Source organism: Meriones unguiculatus (assembly GCF_030254825.1).
Source record: "Meriones unguiculatus strain TT.TT164.6M chromosome 13 unlocalized genomic scaffold, Bangor_MerUng_6.1 Chr13_unordered_Scaffold_28, whole genome shotgun sequence".
Classification (NCBI taxonomy): Eukaryota; Metazoa; Chordata; class Mammalia; order Rodentia; family Muridae; genus Meriones; species Meriones unguiculatus.
In genome coordinates this window covers 4246014-4264290 of record NW_026843644.1, presented here as the reverse complement: position 1 = coordinate 4264290, position 18277 = coordinate 4246014, and the positions used below count along the sequence as shown (strand labels likewise).

The following is an 18277-nucleotide window of genomic DNA, read 5'->3' as shown; positions in this document are numbered from 1 at the left end:
TCTCTTGTGCTAATGAATTCAGGCTCCTCCCCACTTTCTAATATAACATATTTAGTGTATCTGCCATTATAGTGAGGTCTTTGATCTACTTGGGCAGGGATTTTTTGCAGGGAAATAAAGATGATCTATTTCATTTTTCTACATGCAGAAAAACAGTTAGACCAGCACCATTTGTTGAAGATGCTGTCTTTTTTTTTTTAATTGTGTGGTTTTGGCTTCTGTCAAAAATCAATTGACCAAAGGTATGTATGTTTATTCCTGCATCTTTGATTCAATTCCAATGATCAATCATTCTATCTCTATTGCAGTACCACACAGTTTTTATTACTATTGCTTTGTACTATAGCTTGAAGTCAGGGATGGAGATAACTCTAGGGGTTCTATTATTGTATAGGATTGTTTAAGCTATTCTGTTGGCATTTTGATGGTGATTGCATTGAATCTGTAGAATGACTTTGGTGAGATGGCCATTTTTACTGTGTTAATCCTCTGGATCCAGGAGCATGGGAGATTTTTCTATTTTCTGATATCTTATTTAGTTTCTTCAGACACTTGAAGTTCTGTTCAAACAGATCTTTCACTTGTTTGGTTGCAGTCATACCAAGATAATTTATAGTATTTGTGACTATTGTGAATGGTGTAGGTTCCCTAATTTCTTCATCAGCTCATTTCTCGCTTGTGTACAGGAGGGCTACTGAAGTTTTTTTTTTAATCAATCCTATATCAGCTACTTTGCTAAAGCTGTTTATCAGCTGCAGGAGTTCTCTGGTGGAGTGTTTGAGGTCACTTACATGCATTACCATCTCACCTGCAAATAGCAATATTTTGACTTCTGCCTTGCTGATTTGTATGCCCTTGACCTCCCTTAGTTGTCTTGTTGCTCTAGCTAGAACTTCAACTACTATTTTGAAGAGGTATCTAGAAAGTGGATATCCTCTTGTCCTTGATCTTACTGAAATCACTTTTGAGTTTTTCTGCATTTAGTTTGATGCTTGCAATCAGCTTGCTGTATATGGCCTTTGTTAAGTTTAAATACGGACCTTGTGTCCCTGATCTCTCTAAAACTTTCATCATGAAGGGATGTTGGATTTTTGTTAAAGGCATTTTATGCATCTAGTGAGATGTTCATGTGATTTTTTTTCTTTGAGTTTGTTTACATGGTGGATTACACTGATGAAGTTTTGTATAATGAACCATCCCTACATACGTCGGATGATGCCTACTTGGTCATGTTGATGATGTATAGGATGTGTTCTTAGGTTCAGCTTGTGAGTATTTTAATGAGTATTTTCCTTTGCTGTTCATGCATGAAATTGGTCTGAAAATTCCATTCTTTGTTGAGTCTGTGTGGTTTAGGTAACAGGGTGACTGTGGCTTCTTAGAAGGAATTTGTCAATTTTGCTTCTGTTTCTATTTTGCAGAATACTTTGAAGAGTGTTGGTATTAGCTCTTTTTTGAATGTCTGGTAGAATTCTGCTCTAAAACTGTCTGGACCTGGGCTTTTTTGGGGGGAGGGGGAGATTTTGATGACTCCTTCTATTTCCACAGCTGTTATAAGACCTTTTATACTGTTTCCTGATCTTGATATAGTTTTGGTATGTGAAATCTATCAAAAATCATCTGTTTCTTTATCCCAATTTGTGGAATACAGGCTTTTGAAGTAGAACCTAATTATTTTTTGTATTGCCTCATCGTCTGTTATGTCACCCTTTTTGTTTCTGATTTTGTTAATTAGGATACTCTCCCTCTGCCTTTCTGTTAGTTTGGCTAAGAATTTGTCTATCTTGCTGATTTTCTCCAAGAACCCATTATTGGTTTTATTGATTCTTTGTATCAGTCTCTTTGTTTCCATTTTATTGATTGCAATCCTGAGTTTGAATATTTTCTGTCCACTACTCCTTCTTTGTGTGTTCGCTTCCATGTGTTTGAGAGCTTTCAACAGTGCTGCTACATTATTCATATGGGATCTCTCCAATTTTTTTTATGAAGGCACTAAATCCTTAAGCTTTTCTCTTACTACTGCACTCATCGTGTCTCATAAGTTTGGGTATGTTGTGTCTTCGTTTTCATTGAACACTAGAATGTCTCTATTTTCTTTCTTTGTTTCTTCCCTGAACCAGTAGGGTTGTTCAATTTCCATGATTTTGTAGGCTTTCTATTGTTTCCCTTGTTGTTGAAGTCCAGCTTTGATCAACGGAGGTCTGATAAGATTCAGAGTTTATTTCAATCTTCTTATATCTGCTGAGGCTTGCTTTGTGAATGAATATGTGTTCAATTTTGGAGAAGGATCCATGAGCTGCTGAGAAATGTTCTGTAGCTATCTCTTAGGTCCATTTGATTCATGATATATCTTAGTTTCTTTATTTCCACATTTAGTTTCTGTCTTGACGATCTGTCCATTTAAGATAAGGATATGTTCATTATCCTTAGATATCAAGAAAATTGAAATCAAAAGTAGTTTGAGATATAGTCTAGAAAGAGTCACAATGACCAAGAATAGTCATACACTGCTAATAGGAGTACAAATATGTCTAGCCACTAAGGATATGCTTGGGTCAGTTCTTCACCAGGATGGGATTTGTTCTGCATCAAGAACTAGCTATACAACTCTTGGGAATATATACAAATGATGCTTCATCCTACCACAGAGACATTTGTTCAAACATCTTTATATCTGCTCTAATCCACATAACCAGAAATTGGATATAATCCAGACACCCATCAACAGAAGACTAGATAAAGAAAATGTGGTACTTTTACACAATAAAATATTACTTAGTCATTTTAAAAAGTAAATCATATAATTTCAAAGCAAATGTGTATTTACAGGTAAACTAGAAAAAAAATCAGTCTGAGTTCAAAAATACAAATATGGCTTGTATCTACTTACATGTTAACATTACTTGTAAAGTGAATGATAAGCATGCTACAGTACATAAAACCATGTAGTATTCCAACCAACTGGGAGCCAAGAAAAAGAAGCAAATGGCTTTCCCTAGGATAAGACAATAAAAAATATATTTATAGATGGATGCTGGGCTCAAAAAGAAGAATCAGTTGGAAGTGGGGAGGGAAGAGGGCAATGTGGAATGTAATACAAGGAAACACAGGTAAAATTAAATGTCATTTGAATGTTACTGTAGTAACAATACAGTAGAAGCTTCCTAAAATATTTACATTTCTGAAAGTCATTTGATGAAATAATATGAGAGTCCCAACAGGATTTTACTTTTAATCAAATGAAGATTTCAATACTGGGAATGGGTTATATCTACTTGAGGTTTTGGCTAAAGGAGTATTATTACAATGCCCAAACAATGCAGGTTTTGTCAAGATTTTAGGTCGCTCTCCACAAATTGACTGCAAGGCCTTATTGCTGAATACAACACTTATGCAACACACTGAACATAGAGAAATCAAGCCTACATAGAAATTTCAGTGTGTTCATATGTATTTTTTATATAATATAATTTATAAAAATATAATAATAATCTATGAATAATAGCAATTTATAAAATAATAATTTATATAAAACAATAATTCATAATAATATATGTTATATAATATTTATAATATAAATTATATATACATATTTATGTTTGAAATTATATATATACATATATATGTATATATGTATAGAGATATATAGATAGAGAGATAGATATGTTTTTGTGTGTTATCTGTATATATTTTAAAAACTCCATTAACCAAAATTTTGCAAGATAATACATAGAAGATGTCAATTTTTTTATTTCATTTGTTTGTTTATATTGTACACAATCATTACATCATTTTTTTTCATGTTCCTCCCTTCAAAGCCTCTTGAACTTTTTGCTGTTTTGGAAATTCATGGCCATGTTTTCATGAATGGCTTTTTCAAAAGCAAGTTATCAAAATTTAATTTGCATTATACTGTATATCTTGTATTATAATAACAATAATATATAATACCATAATTATATAAATTATATTATACATATCAATTGTATTAATAAGAAATAGTATTACAGGAGAGGAGAAAAAGCATATAGATGAAGTATTATTCTGTTGTTGTTGTTAGGAGACATCTGCCTGAGTCCAGCCATCTCGGGACTTCTGCTGCCATGTTCAAAACTAATTTCATACTCACAGTCCCCAGAACCTTCTCCTATCCTGATTATTCATGTGTTTCATGTTTGCTGTTAATCAGGAAAAAATGTAAAGAATGAAGTTGCTGATCATCTAAACTAAAGCACAGAAGTTGTGAATGTGTTTCCTGTCATGACTTAAATTCACTCTGATCACCATTCCCCCTCTTTTGTTCCTGTGTAATTCTAAATTTGGTGCCAGATGTCCAGGAGGAGATTTTATGCAAAAGCTGAGTTAAAACCTTAAGCCCAGGTGTCCTGGATAAGGCTGAGTCACCAGTGTTTACTTTCTCAGTCAAAACCTCCTGTCAAAGTATTATTGGAAAATGCTACCACCGGCTCTGCTTCCCCTTGACTTGTGGTTCCATCCTATAAAAAATTTGTAGAATTTCACTTTAAGGTCGTATTTCAGCTCTCAAATCTGTTCTGAGGACCTGTCCAATCCCTAGCAGCCTGAGTACAATAAGATTTTGTCATTGCATAAACATTTACTAAGATAAATATTCAGAGAATTAGTCAGTGCCCAAATCTGTGTTACTGCCCATGACTGGTCAGTTTTTGCCCCCTAGTTCAAATAAAGTTCTTGCTTTGATGGGCTTTTGCAACTTCTTAAATTGTTTTGGTGTTTCAGACCCCAACATTGTGTATTATTGTGTATTATTGAGAATGTGGAATGGCTGGTGCAAGAGTATACTAATAGCAGAACACAAATTGTGAGACGAAGGCTTAAGACTCATAATACTGTAAAAGGGTGAGGTAGAAAATCATCATCTGTACTTGGCTATAATATATTTACTTTTTTTTACAACTTTATTATTATAGCTGCAAGGGAGTACTTCTGAATGGCAGACACTAGAAACTGATATTACCAGTTCCGCTTCTTAAAAAGCACTGAATTGAATATTTTAAGTATGTGCTGTGGAATGCAGCTATGGCTTTTGTTAACAATCATCTATTCTGTTTTGTTGACTTGTTTCATTAGCATCATCATCATTGTTGTTAATTACATTTTATTCACTTTGTAACCCAGCTGTAGCCCCCTCCCTCATCTCTCTGTCCCACCTTCTCTCTTTCTTCCCCCAATGTCCCTCCCTTAGTCCACTGATAGGGGAGGCTCTCTCCCCTACAACTTGACTCTAGCTTATCAGGTCTCATCAGGACTGTTTGGACCCTCTTTTACTGTGGCCTAGTAAATCCACCTCGACTGGGGGAAGTGGTCAAGGGATACACAATCAAGTTTATGCCAGTGACTTCCCCTGATCCCTTAGTAGGAGAAAACAGATGTTCAAACTACCTTTCACAATAGCAATCCCAACCAAACAAGTTGTTTTTTGATGACCTATAATTCTGTCTCAGACTATGGTGCTCTCCAAAGTCACTGTGGACCATGATGAAATCATACAGGTTTGGAAAGAACAAAACAATCAAACATATTTTTCACCCACATTGAGGAACCAGGTGCAGAGCTCCAGGACTATGGAATTCCCCAGAGCACATGGATGAAAGGGAAATAGAACAATGAAAAGACAGAAAATTCTGTGCAAGGCTGGCTACAGTGACAGAAATATTTCAGCACTGTGACCCCCAGTTTTCTGGACTTGCTGCATTGTGTGCGCTGGCCTGTCATGAGAATCATTGGATATGCACAGCCTGAGTGCCTGAAGCAACTGTAGGAAGCAGCTGTAGCATTCAAAGTCTTCCCTCACATGTGGAGGTCTGAGCCTGTTCCAGACCTCAGCCAATAATCTCCTTGGATCAACCTGGATGCAGGGGACTGTCTCTGTTTAGTGAAGAGCCTGACATGTCCCTTCCTTTGCTTTGCCTCAGCCTCTTCCTGCAACCTGTGTATACATCAATGGGGATGTCTCTGCTCAATTGTAATCATTACTGGAAGCCCAGCACTTACATGGAGGCAGACATTATTCTTGGTACATTTATCCCCATTCACATCCCACTTGTTCAGCCCAGAGAGGTCCAGAACATTTTTGTCAAAGGATCAACTCCTTTATGGAACACCTTTCTGTGAGTACTTGTTCTGGCTACAAGATAGTACATGATCTGCTAAACACGTGTAATTCCATTGAGAATGATGAACTAGTTACAGAACAATGTGAAAAATAGTTTCACATTTTCCAGCTTCATTGTGCAGCTACAGACATTTCCAGTTCTCTTTGTTGTATTTCCAGTCAGAAATAAATCAGGGAAAGAAACCACCAACTTTTGTGTCTGCTCCATGGTGTGATTCCATGGTCAGACTTATGAATTTTTAACATATTGATGCTAATATGTCAAGATAAGTTTCCATTCCTCTCAGATCTATTTGGCCATCTTAATGTCTTTTGCTTTAATATCTGTTTCTTTCCAGAGACTTGGAGAGTTTCTGCTAAAGTAACTTGAATATCCCTATGCCCTCAGTACAAATCTTAGAATCTCTGGTTTCATGTGTTCTGGCTTTAGTATCTTTAAATTAACTCAGAGTTTAGACACTGTGGTCATACTTATAACTTGTTTATTTATCGTCATTATTGTAATGTGCTGTTCTGAAATTCATGTCATTCGTGCCCATTTTCTGTCCTCTGCTTAGTTAGCTCTGCTGGAAACCCAGTGTTCTGTTATTAGACAGGAGGTTTTATGATTTTCATTTGCAGCCTTTCTATATATCTTTCTTCTCCCTCACAATCTCAGTTTTGTCTTTTATGGTACTCAGTCTTTCCTGTGTACAGCTGTTTGTTATATCCCCCCTCATCCAAGTTCTGCTGGAGACTGCTGATTCTTGTCTCAGTGCCTAGTTGAATTCATTGCTTTGTTCTGTTTTCTTTTCTGTTGTTCATCTCTTTACTTTCTGAAGTTTCCATCTGCCATTTTATCTCTCTGAGAAACTGTGATTTAGGTTGTTGTTATTTATGATAGTGTGGAGGACTCATTAGGCTTTTTGATATTACTGTTTTCCAGTTGATGCTATAATAGGTACATATGTTCATTTGAACATCAATTTTGGGATTAAGTTAGTCCTTTGCTGAAAAGTACCTTCGTGAAAACTCAATACATATTTCATCTCTTAGCAGGAAACAAACATACTAGCCTAAGGTCCTGGTAGTTGTATTGTTATGGAGTACTTGAATAGGAAAAAAAAAAAACAGGATGTCTAATTTTTTCTGAAAGAAAAGAACTCTTAGAATGATTTCACAAGATAGAGAAACTAGTAGCCCACTGCACCAGAAAGAGAAGGAATCCCAACATAAGAGGAAGAAAATAGCCCATGCTCAGAAATAGACAATAGACAGAAATGACTGAATTATTAATTGACAGATGTCTTTTTTTTTTTTCTAGAGGGTTCTTCTCGGGGGAAGGGGGTGGGGGGAGGGGGGATAGGTCTCAGTGCTCCAGCTGCTTCAGGCTGCCCAGCGCATCCGCACAAGCCCGGATGAGCCCACGCAGCTGGATACTAGTCTCCAAGGAGCTGCTAGAGCCCAGCTCAACGGAAGCCCAGGTTAGCTTCTGCAGGAGGGCTGACTGTGTGGACGCCACCACATCTGCATTCGGAGCTGCAGCAGAAAGGGGAGGCCCCTGGGATGCCTTGAGGCCCGCTGCAGCCCCCTCACAGTGCTCTGGGCGGGGGACTGGGGGCTGGGATGTGGGCCGAGAGGCCGTGGCAGCCTCTGCAGCCGTGGCCAGCTGGTGTTCCCGAGCTTGAGAGAGGGCCGCCTGTGCGTTCAGGGCCGGGTTGTCTTTATCCACGTCTGAGTCGAGCTCCTGACAAGCCACGCAGTAGATTTTCCGCTGTTTATCCTGGAGGAGGATCGTCCCGCAGTCCGCGCACGTGTCGCCCAGCATGCGGTAACCACGGAGCAGGTAGTCGCCCATGAGCCGGGAGATGCGATCCTGCCGCTCCCGTCGCGCCTGCAGCACCTTCGTCTCAGCTTCGGTCGGAGGCTCCCAGGCGAAATCCTCGGCCTCCGCGCCGTGCAATGTCTTAATCTAGATGCTGTTCGACCTTTGATAGATAGATCAAGTCTCAAGAAATTAAATCATAGTTTTTAAAGTTTACACAATGATATGAAAGTTTTAAATATATGAACATGACCACAATCCATAATCTACACTGAAATTCTTACTGTAGGAAAAATAGGTAACAAGTGTTTGTAAACAGTTGGAGTAGACTGATGCTTTACAGATAAGCTGGGGCACCAAAAAAGGATGGTTCTGAGCTAAAAACTGAACAGCCTTTCCTCTTTCTGAATACGTAATGACAGATAAGCTTTCAGCACAATGAGAAGCACTGAAGTATATCTTAAGCAGGAATGAAAGGACATTATAAAGTTTGATCCTGTAGCTATGAGATTAACCAGTGCTTTCACCTGGTGTTTTTCATAGCATAACAAAACTCCACTGATTAATATTTTAAAACTCTGAAATTTTAAACTCTTTAAGTCTCATTTTCACATACTTTAAACCACTTCCTCAGACATTTACAACTTGTATTTACATACCTTAAATCCCTTTCTTAGACATTCAAAAATTCCCTCAACTTTAAACTGTTTGTCTCCTTGCATTTACCAGGAGAAAGATTTGTCTGCTAACTGGGAGAAATGATTGACAAGCAAGTTCTTTTAAATGAAAGAACCATAAAATGTAAGGTATTAGTTAGGTATTAGTAGATATCAGTTTGAATTTCATTTAAATCTAATTTTGTGAGATTAGCATTTTCAGTGTGAAGCCAGAAAGGTAATGCCTTCTTCAGCAGAGAATCTAGTATCTGTGGAAAAGAACAAGGTTTGACTTTCATGTATGATATGGACTGACCATGCAGCTGCAGCATTGTTCATAGGAGCTGCCTAAAATTTCATAAATTCTGCTAAACTTCTATAGTGACAACCTGCTGTGAACATGACAAGAGATCTGAGAGGGGTAAATTTGAGCAGGAAGTATAATACAAATGGTCTCTATATCAGTCAAAAGGACAGAGACTTACTGGGCACCCAGTCTGGGGTCCTCCATGGCATTCTCAAAGACTTTGCAGTGAGCAGGGGTTGAGAGTCTTTGGATGCCAAACAAAACAACATTGTCTCCAGCTGCCACACAAGGCATCATGAGCCTCCAAACATCAGACTTGTGAGGCCTGAGATATTTTTTAAGGATCAGGAACTTGGGATGAGAAACCTACCTTGGCCAGGCAGAGTAGAGCATTTAACTCAATATTGTCCATAGATTGGGCAGGGATTTATTGTTGGGTGAAGCATGTGGCAATTCATGGTTCAGTTGTCAGCATTACCACATTTGAAATATGATCAAAGGAAACACCATTTCTGTCTATCTTAGCTATCAACTAAAAATGTCTGGCAGAGAAATGGTTTTCATTACATCCCTTATATCCATACTCAACAGAACTCCCTGAGGGCTTTGAGGGAGAGCATCTAACTTAGTGCCATATTTTTCACTTGAATACTTTTATTAATTATTTAAATTAACATCTTGGTCATAGGCCCCACCCTCTTCTCTTCCCAATCCTACTCTCTCTTCCATATCCTCCTCCACTTTTCTGCCCCTACCTACACACCCCAGTTCCTACAGTCTTATGATGACTGAATTTGTGTTACTCCCCTGTGATCTGTTAGGGCATTTCCATCAGGGGAAAGTGATCAACAAACAAAATGTAGTCCATGTCCACTCCACTAACTAGGGGGCTCACATGAAGCCTAATCAGCACATCAGGTACTAATATGTAGAGGACCTAGGTTGAGACCATGCATTGTCCTTGGAGATTGCATCAGACTCCTTTGGACCCTCTGGGCCCTGGTTGATTGGCCCTGATGTTCTTGTGGAGTTCCGGTCACACAAATATAAATGAATAATCAATTCTTTAGACTTTAGTATTGCTTTTATGTGATTGGAAAAACATAAGCCATCAGCTCAAATGAGAAAAAAAGAGAGAATTTCTTTTTTAATAAATTTGAGAGTTTGTGAACACACTTTAGGTTATCCAAAATTCCATGATACAATGTGGAAGCAGCTTCATGTATTTTTCATAGTAACGGAATAAATAAAGAAAACTATAAATCCAATACCTCACTGGAAACCTCAGAGAGGTCGTTGACAGCAAAATGGGGCAAGTTATCATACAGGCCCAAGATGGCTATGTGATTTCATTCTTGACTTTTAGATTGGCAAAAGCCAGGAATGTGCTTGGTTACTACATTCTAAAATGACTTTATTCATCAGCCATAGGAGATATATAGATATAGATACAGATAGAGATATCAATGTAGCTATCATCTTAACCACAGAGATGTCCAAGAAATGGCTACTCAGGGTGCTGCAGGTAGCCCACATGATGGCAATGAGCCTCACAAACTACAACATTGCAATCTCTCCATATCAATGAAGTTTTCATAGCCAGTCTTTGCAGACACAGCTCTTTCCAGGAGTTCTCATTGATATATGTATACATTCATACAGTTCTATCTTTGGTACAGGATATTCCTTGGGGAAGAATAATTCTCTTTCTCTTGGTTGTTACTAATTGCTTGTTTTTGCCCAATAGATTCTCTCTTAATATAACATCTAGACACAGATCTCAGATTAATGTAGTACAACCAAATGGAATTGCTTTGTGGTGATGGCAGGTCAGAAGGCATGTTCCTTCCTTCAGTAGACCTCAGTGGACTTCAGGCTAATGATTCTGCTAAGCTCCCTCTATTAGGGTCACCCAGACTAATATATACCACAAGTTTTGAAACAAGCTTCTTGGGGACCATCCCCAATCACTGAAGGCTATGTGTAACACAGTTCAACTCACCTACCTGCAACAAAGTTCCACTTTCTCCCATTGTGAACATTTTTGTCCTGTCTTAATGTACTTGGGGTTTTCCTCTTTTATATATGCTTCTTTAACTTACTTTTCCCCCCTACCTTACCCAGGAAACTCTACTCATTCATTTAATCTGCCAGCTTAGAGAAACACCTTTTCTTTACTACTTTTTTTTAATTTTTGTAAGGAGTTATTAATTTTTACATTATGTTAAAAAGTGTTTTGCCTACATGTTTGTGTGTGTACCACTTGTGTGCATGGTCCCTTCAGAGGTCAGTACAGGACATGGATCCCCTAGAACTGGTGTTACACATTATTGCAACCTCACACTGGCTACTGTGACTTGAATCAGGGTCCTCCACAAGAGCAGCAACTAGTCATAACATATCATTTTTCAAGACCTAATAACATCATTTTGCACATGCTTATTTATTTTTATTTCATGTACTAGAGAGTTTACCTTCTTATATATGTGTGAATACCACAGGTGTGCCTGCTGCCCAAAAATGCCAGAAGGGATCTTATTAAGTGGAGCTACACATGTTTCTAAGGCTACCCTGTGGGCACTGAGAACTGATGCTGGCTTTTATTCAAAAGGGTCTATCTATAGATAGATACCTGGGCATCTGTCTATACCACAAAGAGACAGTTTATCACTAGGAGTGCATATAAACTTGTTAGAGTTTTCATAAGTGGGTGAGAAATTGAATCATTACAAAAGAAAAGGATATGAAGCTCTTGTTTGTATTCTTAGTGAACACCTTAGTGACTCTTCCATATAACGCAGTGCTTCTATGTACTGAAACATCATAAGCACATATGTATTCAGTACTCACGGGATACAAACAAGTGACATTTTATGCACAAAATGTACACCAAAAAATATTAGAAACAGTTAAACTTCTGAGAGCTTAGGAGCCATTACATGATGTTCCTGAGTTGTCAAGGTCTTATTCACATAAGATTTACATGTCATGAAAAGTCAAGGGCTAGGACCTCTAAGTTCCTGTATTTGATAAAGACTTTCTGAGAAAAAATGTACTGACAATGACCATCATTCTGTTCCTCTGGTTTAGATCGCAATGGAGAAACTACCAATATTTGCTGTCCTTATACTTTGCCATTGAAGAGATCAACAAGAACTCAAACCTGCTTCCCAATATGACCTTGGGTTTCCATGTCTACAATGCCTTTAATTCTAACAAAAAAACCTTGGAGGGCCCTCTGATGTGGCTGTCTGGAAGGATTGAGTATATCCCTAACTACAAGTGCAACACTCAACACAAAGCTCTAGGAATCATTTCAGGAAACAAGCCAGAATTTTCTGCTGCAGTTTCAACACTTTCAGAGCTCTACAATCTTCCACAAGTAAGTTAGAAACATATTTTTAAGCACAATCTCATCTTAGACCTGACTGAAACAAACAAACAAGCAAACAAACAAAAAACAATAACAAAACAAAGAAACAAAAAAGAACAGAAAAGTGGTTTATGTTTAGTACAGGCAGATTTCAAATATCAGAAAATGAATTATTTTCATATGGCAATAATTAAGAGATAACAGTGTGTGGTAAAAAGCATGAACAGCAAATTCTGGGAATTTCTAAGCATATCACTTAGTAGTATCCACGATTCTATCTCCAAACAATGGATGATGTACTGTGGATACTCATTCTGCATTTGTTCATAAGTCAGATTCTTCAGCAAAGATACCTAACTACCCAATCTAGCATATAAACATCTCAAAATTCCTATAGTTGTCAGTATCTGACATATGGAAAAAGAAAGTTCAGGATATGTAGCTAAATTTGGAACAATGTTTAATGCCATCACTGATGAAAATCCTTCAAGGAATTAATGATCTCATTCAGGAAAGTAGATCTCAGGATAGCACCCACAGAGACCAACCACTTAGCTGTATTATCACAATTGATTCTTTCCAGGCTACAATAAAGAAATGCATTGCATCTATCAGCAGGTATTGCTACAAACAGAGAAAATACTTGGTGAGCGCAAGAGTCAGCAATAATCAAGATTAAAAAACTCACATGGTAACTCTCATTGTTATCACACAGTTAAACAATTTGTAAATGTATTGAAACCTAATGTAACAAAAAATAAAAGAAAATAATTTACATCTTTCTGAGTTTTTTCTCTAGCAAATCCATCAAGAGGGATGATGTAATAACCCCAAGTAATGTGGCCCCAGATCGTCACCAGAACTTGCACCATTTTAACTTAGGAAACTGAATCTCTAAAAACTTTGTTAGTCTCTTTCTGTATTTGCTTTCCTAAAGATGAAGGTTCTTGGAAATATCGTGTTATTGGACTAGAAATTACCTATTAATGCTTTGTGCAGTCTTTCTCTACATCAGATACTCTGTTCCATTGTTATTGCAACATCAGGGATCTATTGTGCATCTCAAAGCCAGGGAACAGCTTATTGTTTATTCATTGGCTGCTTCAGACATCTTAGTAACTTTGGAGACTATGGTATTTGAAAAGACAGAATTCCACCATATGATTGATAGACAAGCTAATCTCACAGAAGACATCCTCCTTAACAATATTCAGTCCTTTAACCCTCATATGTGAATAATGAAGTCACTTCCTCACTCAGGGTGTTGATTCCAAATACCTGAAACTCAGAATCACTTTTTTTCTTTGCTTCTTCAGGTCACATATGGACCATTTGATTATATGCTTAGTGATAAAGATACATTCCCATCCCTTTATCAGATGTCAACTAAAGACAGAGGTCTAACCCAAGGTCTGATCTCTTTATTGCTCCACTTTGGCTGGAAGTGGGTGAGGCTCATTGTGTCTGATGATCAGAGAGGAAGGGAGTTTCTCTCTGACCTGAAAGTGAAGATGGTACCAGAAGATATCTGTGTGGCTTTTATAGAAAAACTCCCAGATAAGTGGGACTATAGGGTAAGATATAGTTATGGTTTGCTGAACTTTAAACAACATACACCAGTAAATGTGAATTTATTTTATGGTGATATAGATGACTTGGTGTTCTTCTGTGTAGACATTTATATATTTTTAAACAGAAAGGTGTGGATCTTGGCAAAGCCACACTCGACTATGGTAACTAAAAATCATGTTTTGAGAAACCTATTCAGTGGAAGCTTCTCATTTTTAAAGAAGAGAACTATCCCTGGCTTCAAGCACTTTCTTGAGGCCCTTAAACCCTCCCATTACCCAGGAGATGTTTACTTCTCTAAATTCTGGATTGACAATTTTAATTGTTCACCTCCTGCTTCGCGATGTGGAAATCATAAACCCTGTCTGGGGAATATTTCCCTAAAGACTAAGGATAAAGTAAATGATATGATGACTATTTCTGAGCCAATCTATTCCATCTGGAGTGCAATGTATACAGTGGCCCATGCCCTCCATAAAATGCTATTGAGTAAAACTGAAATAGGATCTAAAAAAGACAGAAACACAGACTGGCTTTTACCATGGCAGGTAAGCCTCACTCACAAGCAGGGGAAGCTTAGAATCTTATATTATTAGTAAGTAATTTGCTGTGGTCAAGCCAATAAACATTTTCATCTTATAATTGAAAGTATAAGTTAAAATGGAAAAGGGTTTAGGTTTCTTTCCATTTAGTTTCATGAAGGCCATAAGCTTGTTGTATATTGTCTTTACTATGTTTAGAGATGTGTCTTGTATCCCTGATCTCTCCAAGACTTAGTTAAACATGAGTGGGTATTGGATTTTGTCAAATGCTTTTTTTGGCATCTAAGAAGACGATCATGTGTCTTTTTCTCCTTCAGTTTGTTTATATGATGGATTACAATGATGGATTTCTGTATATTGAACCTACGTGCCTAGGATGAAGCCTACGTAGTCATCTGGGTTTCGGTTTGCAAGTAATTTATTGAGTATTTTTGCAGCAACGTTCATAAGAGAGATATGTCTGAAGTTCTTTTTTTGTTGGGTCTTTGTGAGGTTAAGTATTGATGTGACTGTGGCTTCATAGAATGAGTTTGGTAATGTTCATTCTGTTTCTATTTTGTGAAATAGTTTGATGAGAATTGGAATTATCTTTTTTTGAAAGTCTGTAAAATTCTGGCCCTGTTTTTTTTTTGTTTTTTTTTTTTTTTTGTAAGGGAGACTTTTGAGACTGTTTTTATTTCCTCGGGACATATAGGACTATTTTATCTATTTACCCGATCTTGATTTAATTTTGGTATCAAGAAAATTGTCCATTTCTTTTAGATTTTCAAATTTTGTAGCATATAGTCTTTTGTAGTAAGACCTAATGATTGTTTGGATTTCCTCAGTATCTGTTGTTATGTCCCCTTTATTGTTTCTGATTTTGCTGATTTAGATAGTTTCTCTCTGCCTTTTAGTTAGTTTGCCTAAGGGTTTGTCTATCTTGTTGATTTTCTCAAAGAACCAGCTCTGGGTTTCATTGATTCTTAGAATTGTTTCCTTTGTTTATAATTCATTGATCACAGCTCTGAGATTTATTATTTCCAGTTGTCTACTCCTATTGGGTGTGACTGCTTATTTTTTCCTAGGGGTTTTAGTTTTGTCATTGAGTTGCTTGTATGAGATATCTAAAACTTCTTTCTGGCAGCACTTTGTGCTATGAACTTCCTCTTAGCACTGCTTTCCTTTTGTCCCATAAGATTTTATTACTATTGCTCTGTAGAGCAACTTGAAGTCAGGGATGGAGATACCTCCAGAATTTCTTTTAGTATACAATAAAGTTTTAGCTATTCTGTTTCTTGTTTTTGTTTTGGTGTTCATATGAAATTGAGAATTGTTCTTTCAAGGTCTGTGAAGAATTGTGTTGGTATTTTGATAGTAATTGCATTGAATCTGTAAATTGCTTTTAGTAGGATGGCCATTTTTACTATGTTAATCCTACCAATCCATCAGCATGGGCGATCTTTTCATTTTCTGATATCTTTTTCAGTCTTTTTTTCAGAGATGTGACAGTCTTGTCATAGAGGTCTTTCTCTTACTTGGATAGGTACACCCAGATATATTATATTATTTCTGGTTATTGTGAAGGATGTTGTTTCCCTAATTTTGTTATCAGGCCATTTATCATTTATAATGATGAAGATTACTGATTTAATGAGTTATTTTTATAACAGCCAGTTTACTAAAGGGGGGTTATCCACTGTAGTAGATCTCTGGTAAAATTTTGTGGGTCATATAAATGTACTAGTATGTCATCTGTGAACAGGGATATTTTTACTTCTTCTTCTTTTTCAATTTTGACCCCTTGATCTTTTGTAGTTGTATTACTGCTTTATCTATAACTTAAAGTACTACACTGAAAGATATGAAAAGAGTGGGCAGCCTTCTATTGTCCCTGACTTTACTGTAATTGCTTCGAGTTTCTCCCCATTTAATTTGATTTTGGCTATCGTCTTGTTGTATATTACCTTTATTATGTTTAGGTAGGGCCTTGTATCCCTGATCTTTACAGGGTTTTTATCAAGAAATGGTGCTCAATTTTATCAAAGGCATTTTTTTTGCATCTAATGAAATGAACATCTTTATTTTTTTCTTTCAGTGAATTACAGTGATGGATTTAAATATGTTGGGCCATCCCTGCATCTCTGGGATGATGCCTACTTGATCATGGTGGATGATGTATTTAATGTGGTCTTGGTCTCGGTTTACCAGTATCTTGTTGAGTATTTTTGCATCAAAGTCCATAAGGGAAATGGATTTGAACTTTTCTTTCTTCGTTGGGTTCTTGTGTGGTTTAAGTACCTGTGTGACTGTGGATTCATAAGATGAGTTTGGCAATGTCCCTTCTGTTTGATTTTGTAAATAGTTTCAGAAGTACTGGTATGCGCTCCTCTTTGAAATTCTGGTAGAATTCCATGCTAAAGCCTCTGGTTCTAGGATTATTATTATTTTTTGGTTGAGAGTCTCCTGATGACTGCTTCTATTTTCTTAGGGGTTATAGGACTGTTTAACCTGCTTACTTGATCTTGACTTAACTTTGGTAAGTGAAATCAATCAGGAAATTTTTCCATTTCATTTATATTTTCCAAACTTGTGGGATACAGTCTTTTGAAATAATATCTAATGATCCTTTGGAATTATTCCCCTTTTCATTTCTGATTCTGTTTATTTGGATACTGTCTCTCTGACTTTTTGTTAGTTTGTCTAAAGGTATGTCTATCTTGTTGATGTTTTCAAAAAAAACAGCTCTTGGTTTCTCTGATTCTTTCTATTGTTTCCATTTTTTTCTATGATGCTGATTTTATCCATGAGTTTGATTATTTCCTGATGTCAACTCCTCTTGGGTGTGTTTACTTCTGTCTGTTCTAGAGCTTTTACATGTGTTTTAAAATTGCTACTAGAACTTCTCTTTAGCATTGCTTTCATTGTGTCCCAGAGGTTTAGGTATGTTCTCCATTTATTTTCATTGAATTTTAGAAAAACTTTAATTTATTTCTTCCCTGTCTCCGTGGTTACTGAGTTGTTCAGTTTCCATTAGTTTTTTAGGTTTTCTCTTCTTTCCATTGTTATGGAAACCTAGCTTTACTCCATGGTGGTCTGATAAGATACAAGGAGTTTTTCAACTTTCTTGTACCTGTTGAGGCTTGCTTTTTGACCAAGTCAATGGGCAATTTTGGAGAAGCTTCTGTGAGGTGCTGAAAAGAAGTTATATTCCTTTTTGTCTAGGTGAAAATTCTGTGCAAGTCCATTAAATCCATTTGATCTGTTCTTCTGTTAAATTGTTTCTCTGTTTAGTTTCTGTGTTCATGACTTGTCCTTAGGTGAATATGGGGTTTTGAAGTCTCCTTCTATTACTGTGGTGGTTTTAGTGTATGAGTTAAACTTTAGTAATGTTCCTTTTACAAATGTATGTGCCCTTGTATATGGAGTAGTATATTCAGAATTGAGACGTCATCTTGGTGGATTTTTGCAATCATATGTATCCTTTTGCTATGATTTGTGTCCTTTCCCATCTCTTTTTAATAAACTCAGTTAAAACATTATTTTATTAGATATTAGGATGGCTTCTTTCAACTTGTTTCTTGGGTCAGTTTTCTTGCAAAACCTGCCCTTCACTCTGAGGTAATGTCCTCCTTTTTTAAGATTTTTTTTTATGCAGCAGATTGATGAGTTCTGTTTATGCATCCATTCTATTAGTCTGTGTCTTTTTATTGAGGAATTGAGTCCATTGAATGTTGAAATGATTAATGATTGCTAGTGCTTGTTATTTTGATTTTTATGATTGTGGTGCGTTTGTGTGTTTCTCTTTTTGTTTGGTTTTGCAGCAGTGGTCTTATTTATTTTCTGTTTCTTTGGTTGCTGTTTATTTCCTTTGGTTGGGGTTCTCCTTCTAG

General features: G+C 36.8%; 2 protein-coding genes across 2 annotated transcripts in view; one reads left to right on the top strand and one right to left on the bottom strand.

Annotated features, from left to right (window-relative positions):
• The window catches only part of LOC110541608 (vomeronasal type-2 receptor 26-like), a gene marked incomplete at its 3' end in the record, with an annotated part of 38222 nt that overhangs the window by 11512 nt on the left and 8433 nt on the right, over window positions 1-18277 (top strand). Inside the window, exons 3-5 of the mRNA XM_060376052.1 lie at window positions 5961-6149; window positions 12012-12303; window positions 13611-14411. Coding sequence (XP_060232035.1) covers window positions 5961-6149; window positions 12012-12303; window positions 13611-14411 — 1282 coding nt within the window. The remainder of the gene's footprint in view (window positions 1-5960; window positions 6150-12011; window positions 12304-13610; window positions 14412-18277) is intronic.
• Window positions 7466-8097, bottom strand: LOC132650688 (protein ZNRD2-like). The gene has a single exon (XM_060376028.1). It carries the CDS (start codon window positions 7989-7991, stop codon window positions 7503-7505), a length of 489 nt encoding a protein of 162 aa, XP_060232011.1. The 5' UTR covers window positions 7992-8097; the 3' UTR covers window positions 7466-7502.

Excerpts from the sequence above, each read along its gene's own strand:
- LOC132650688 (XM_060376028.1), bottom strand. The coding sequence starts at position 7,991 with ATGGGCGACTACCTGCTCCGTGGTTACCGCATGCTGGGCGACACGTGC.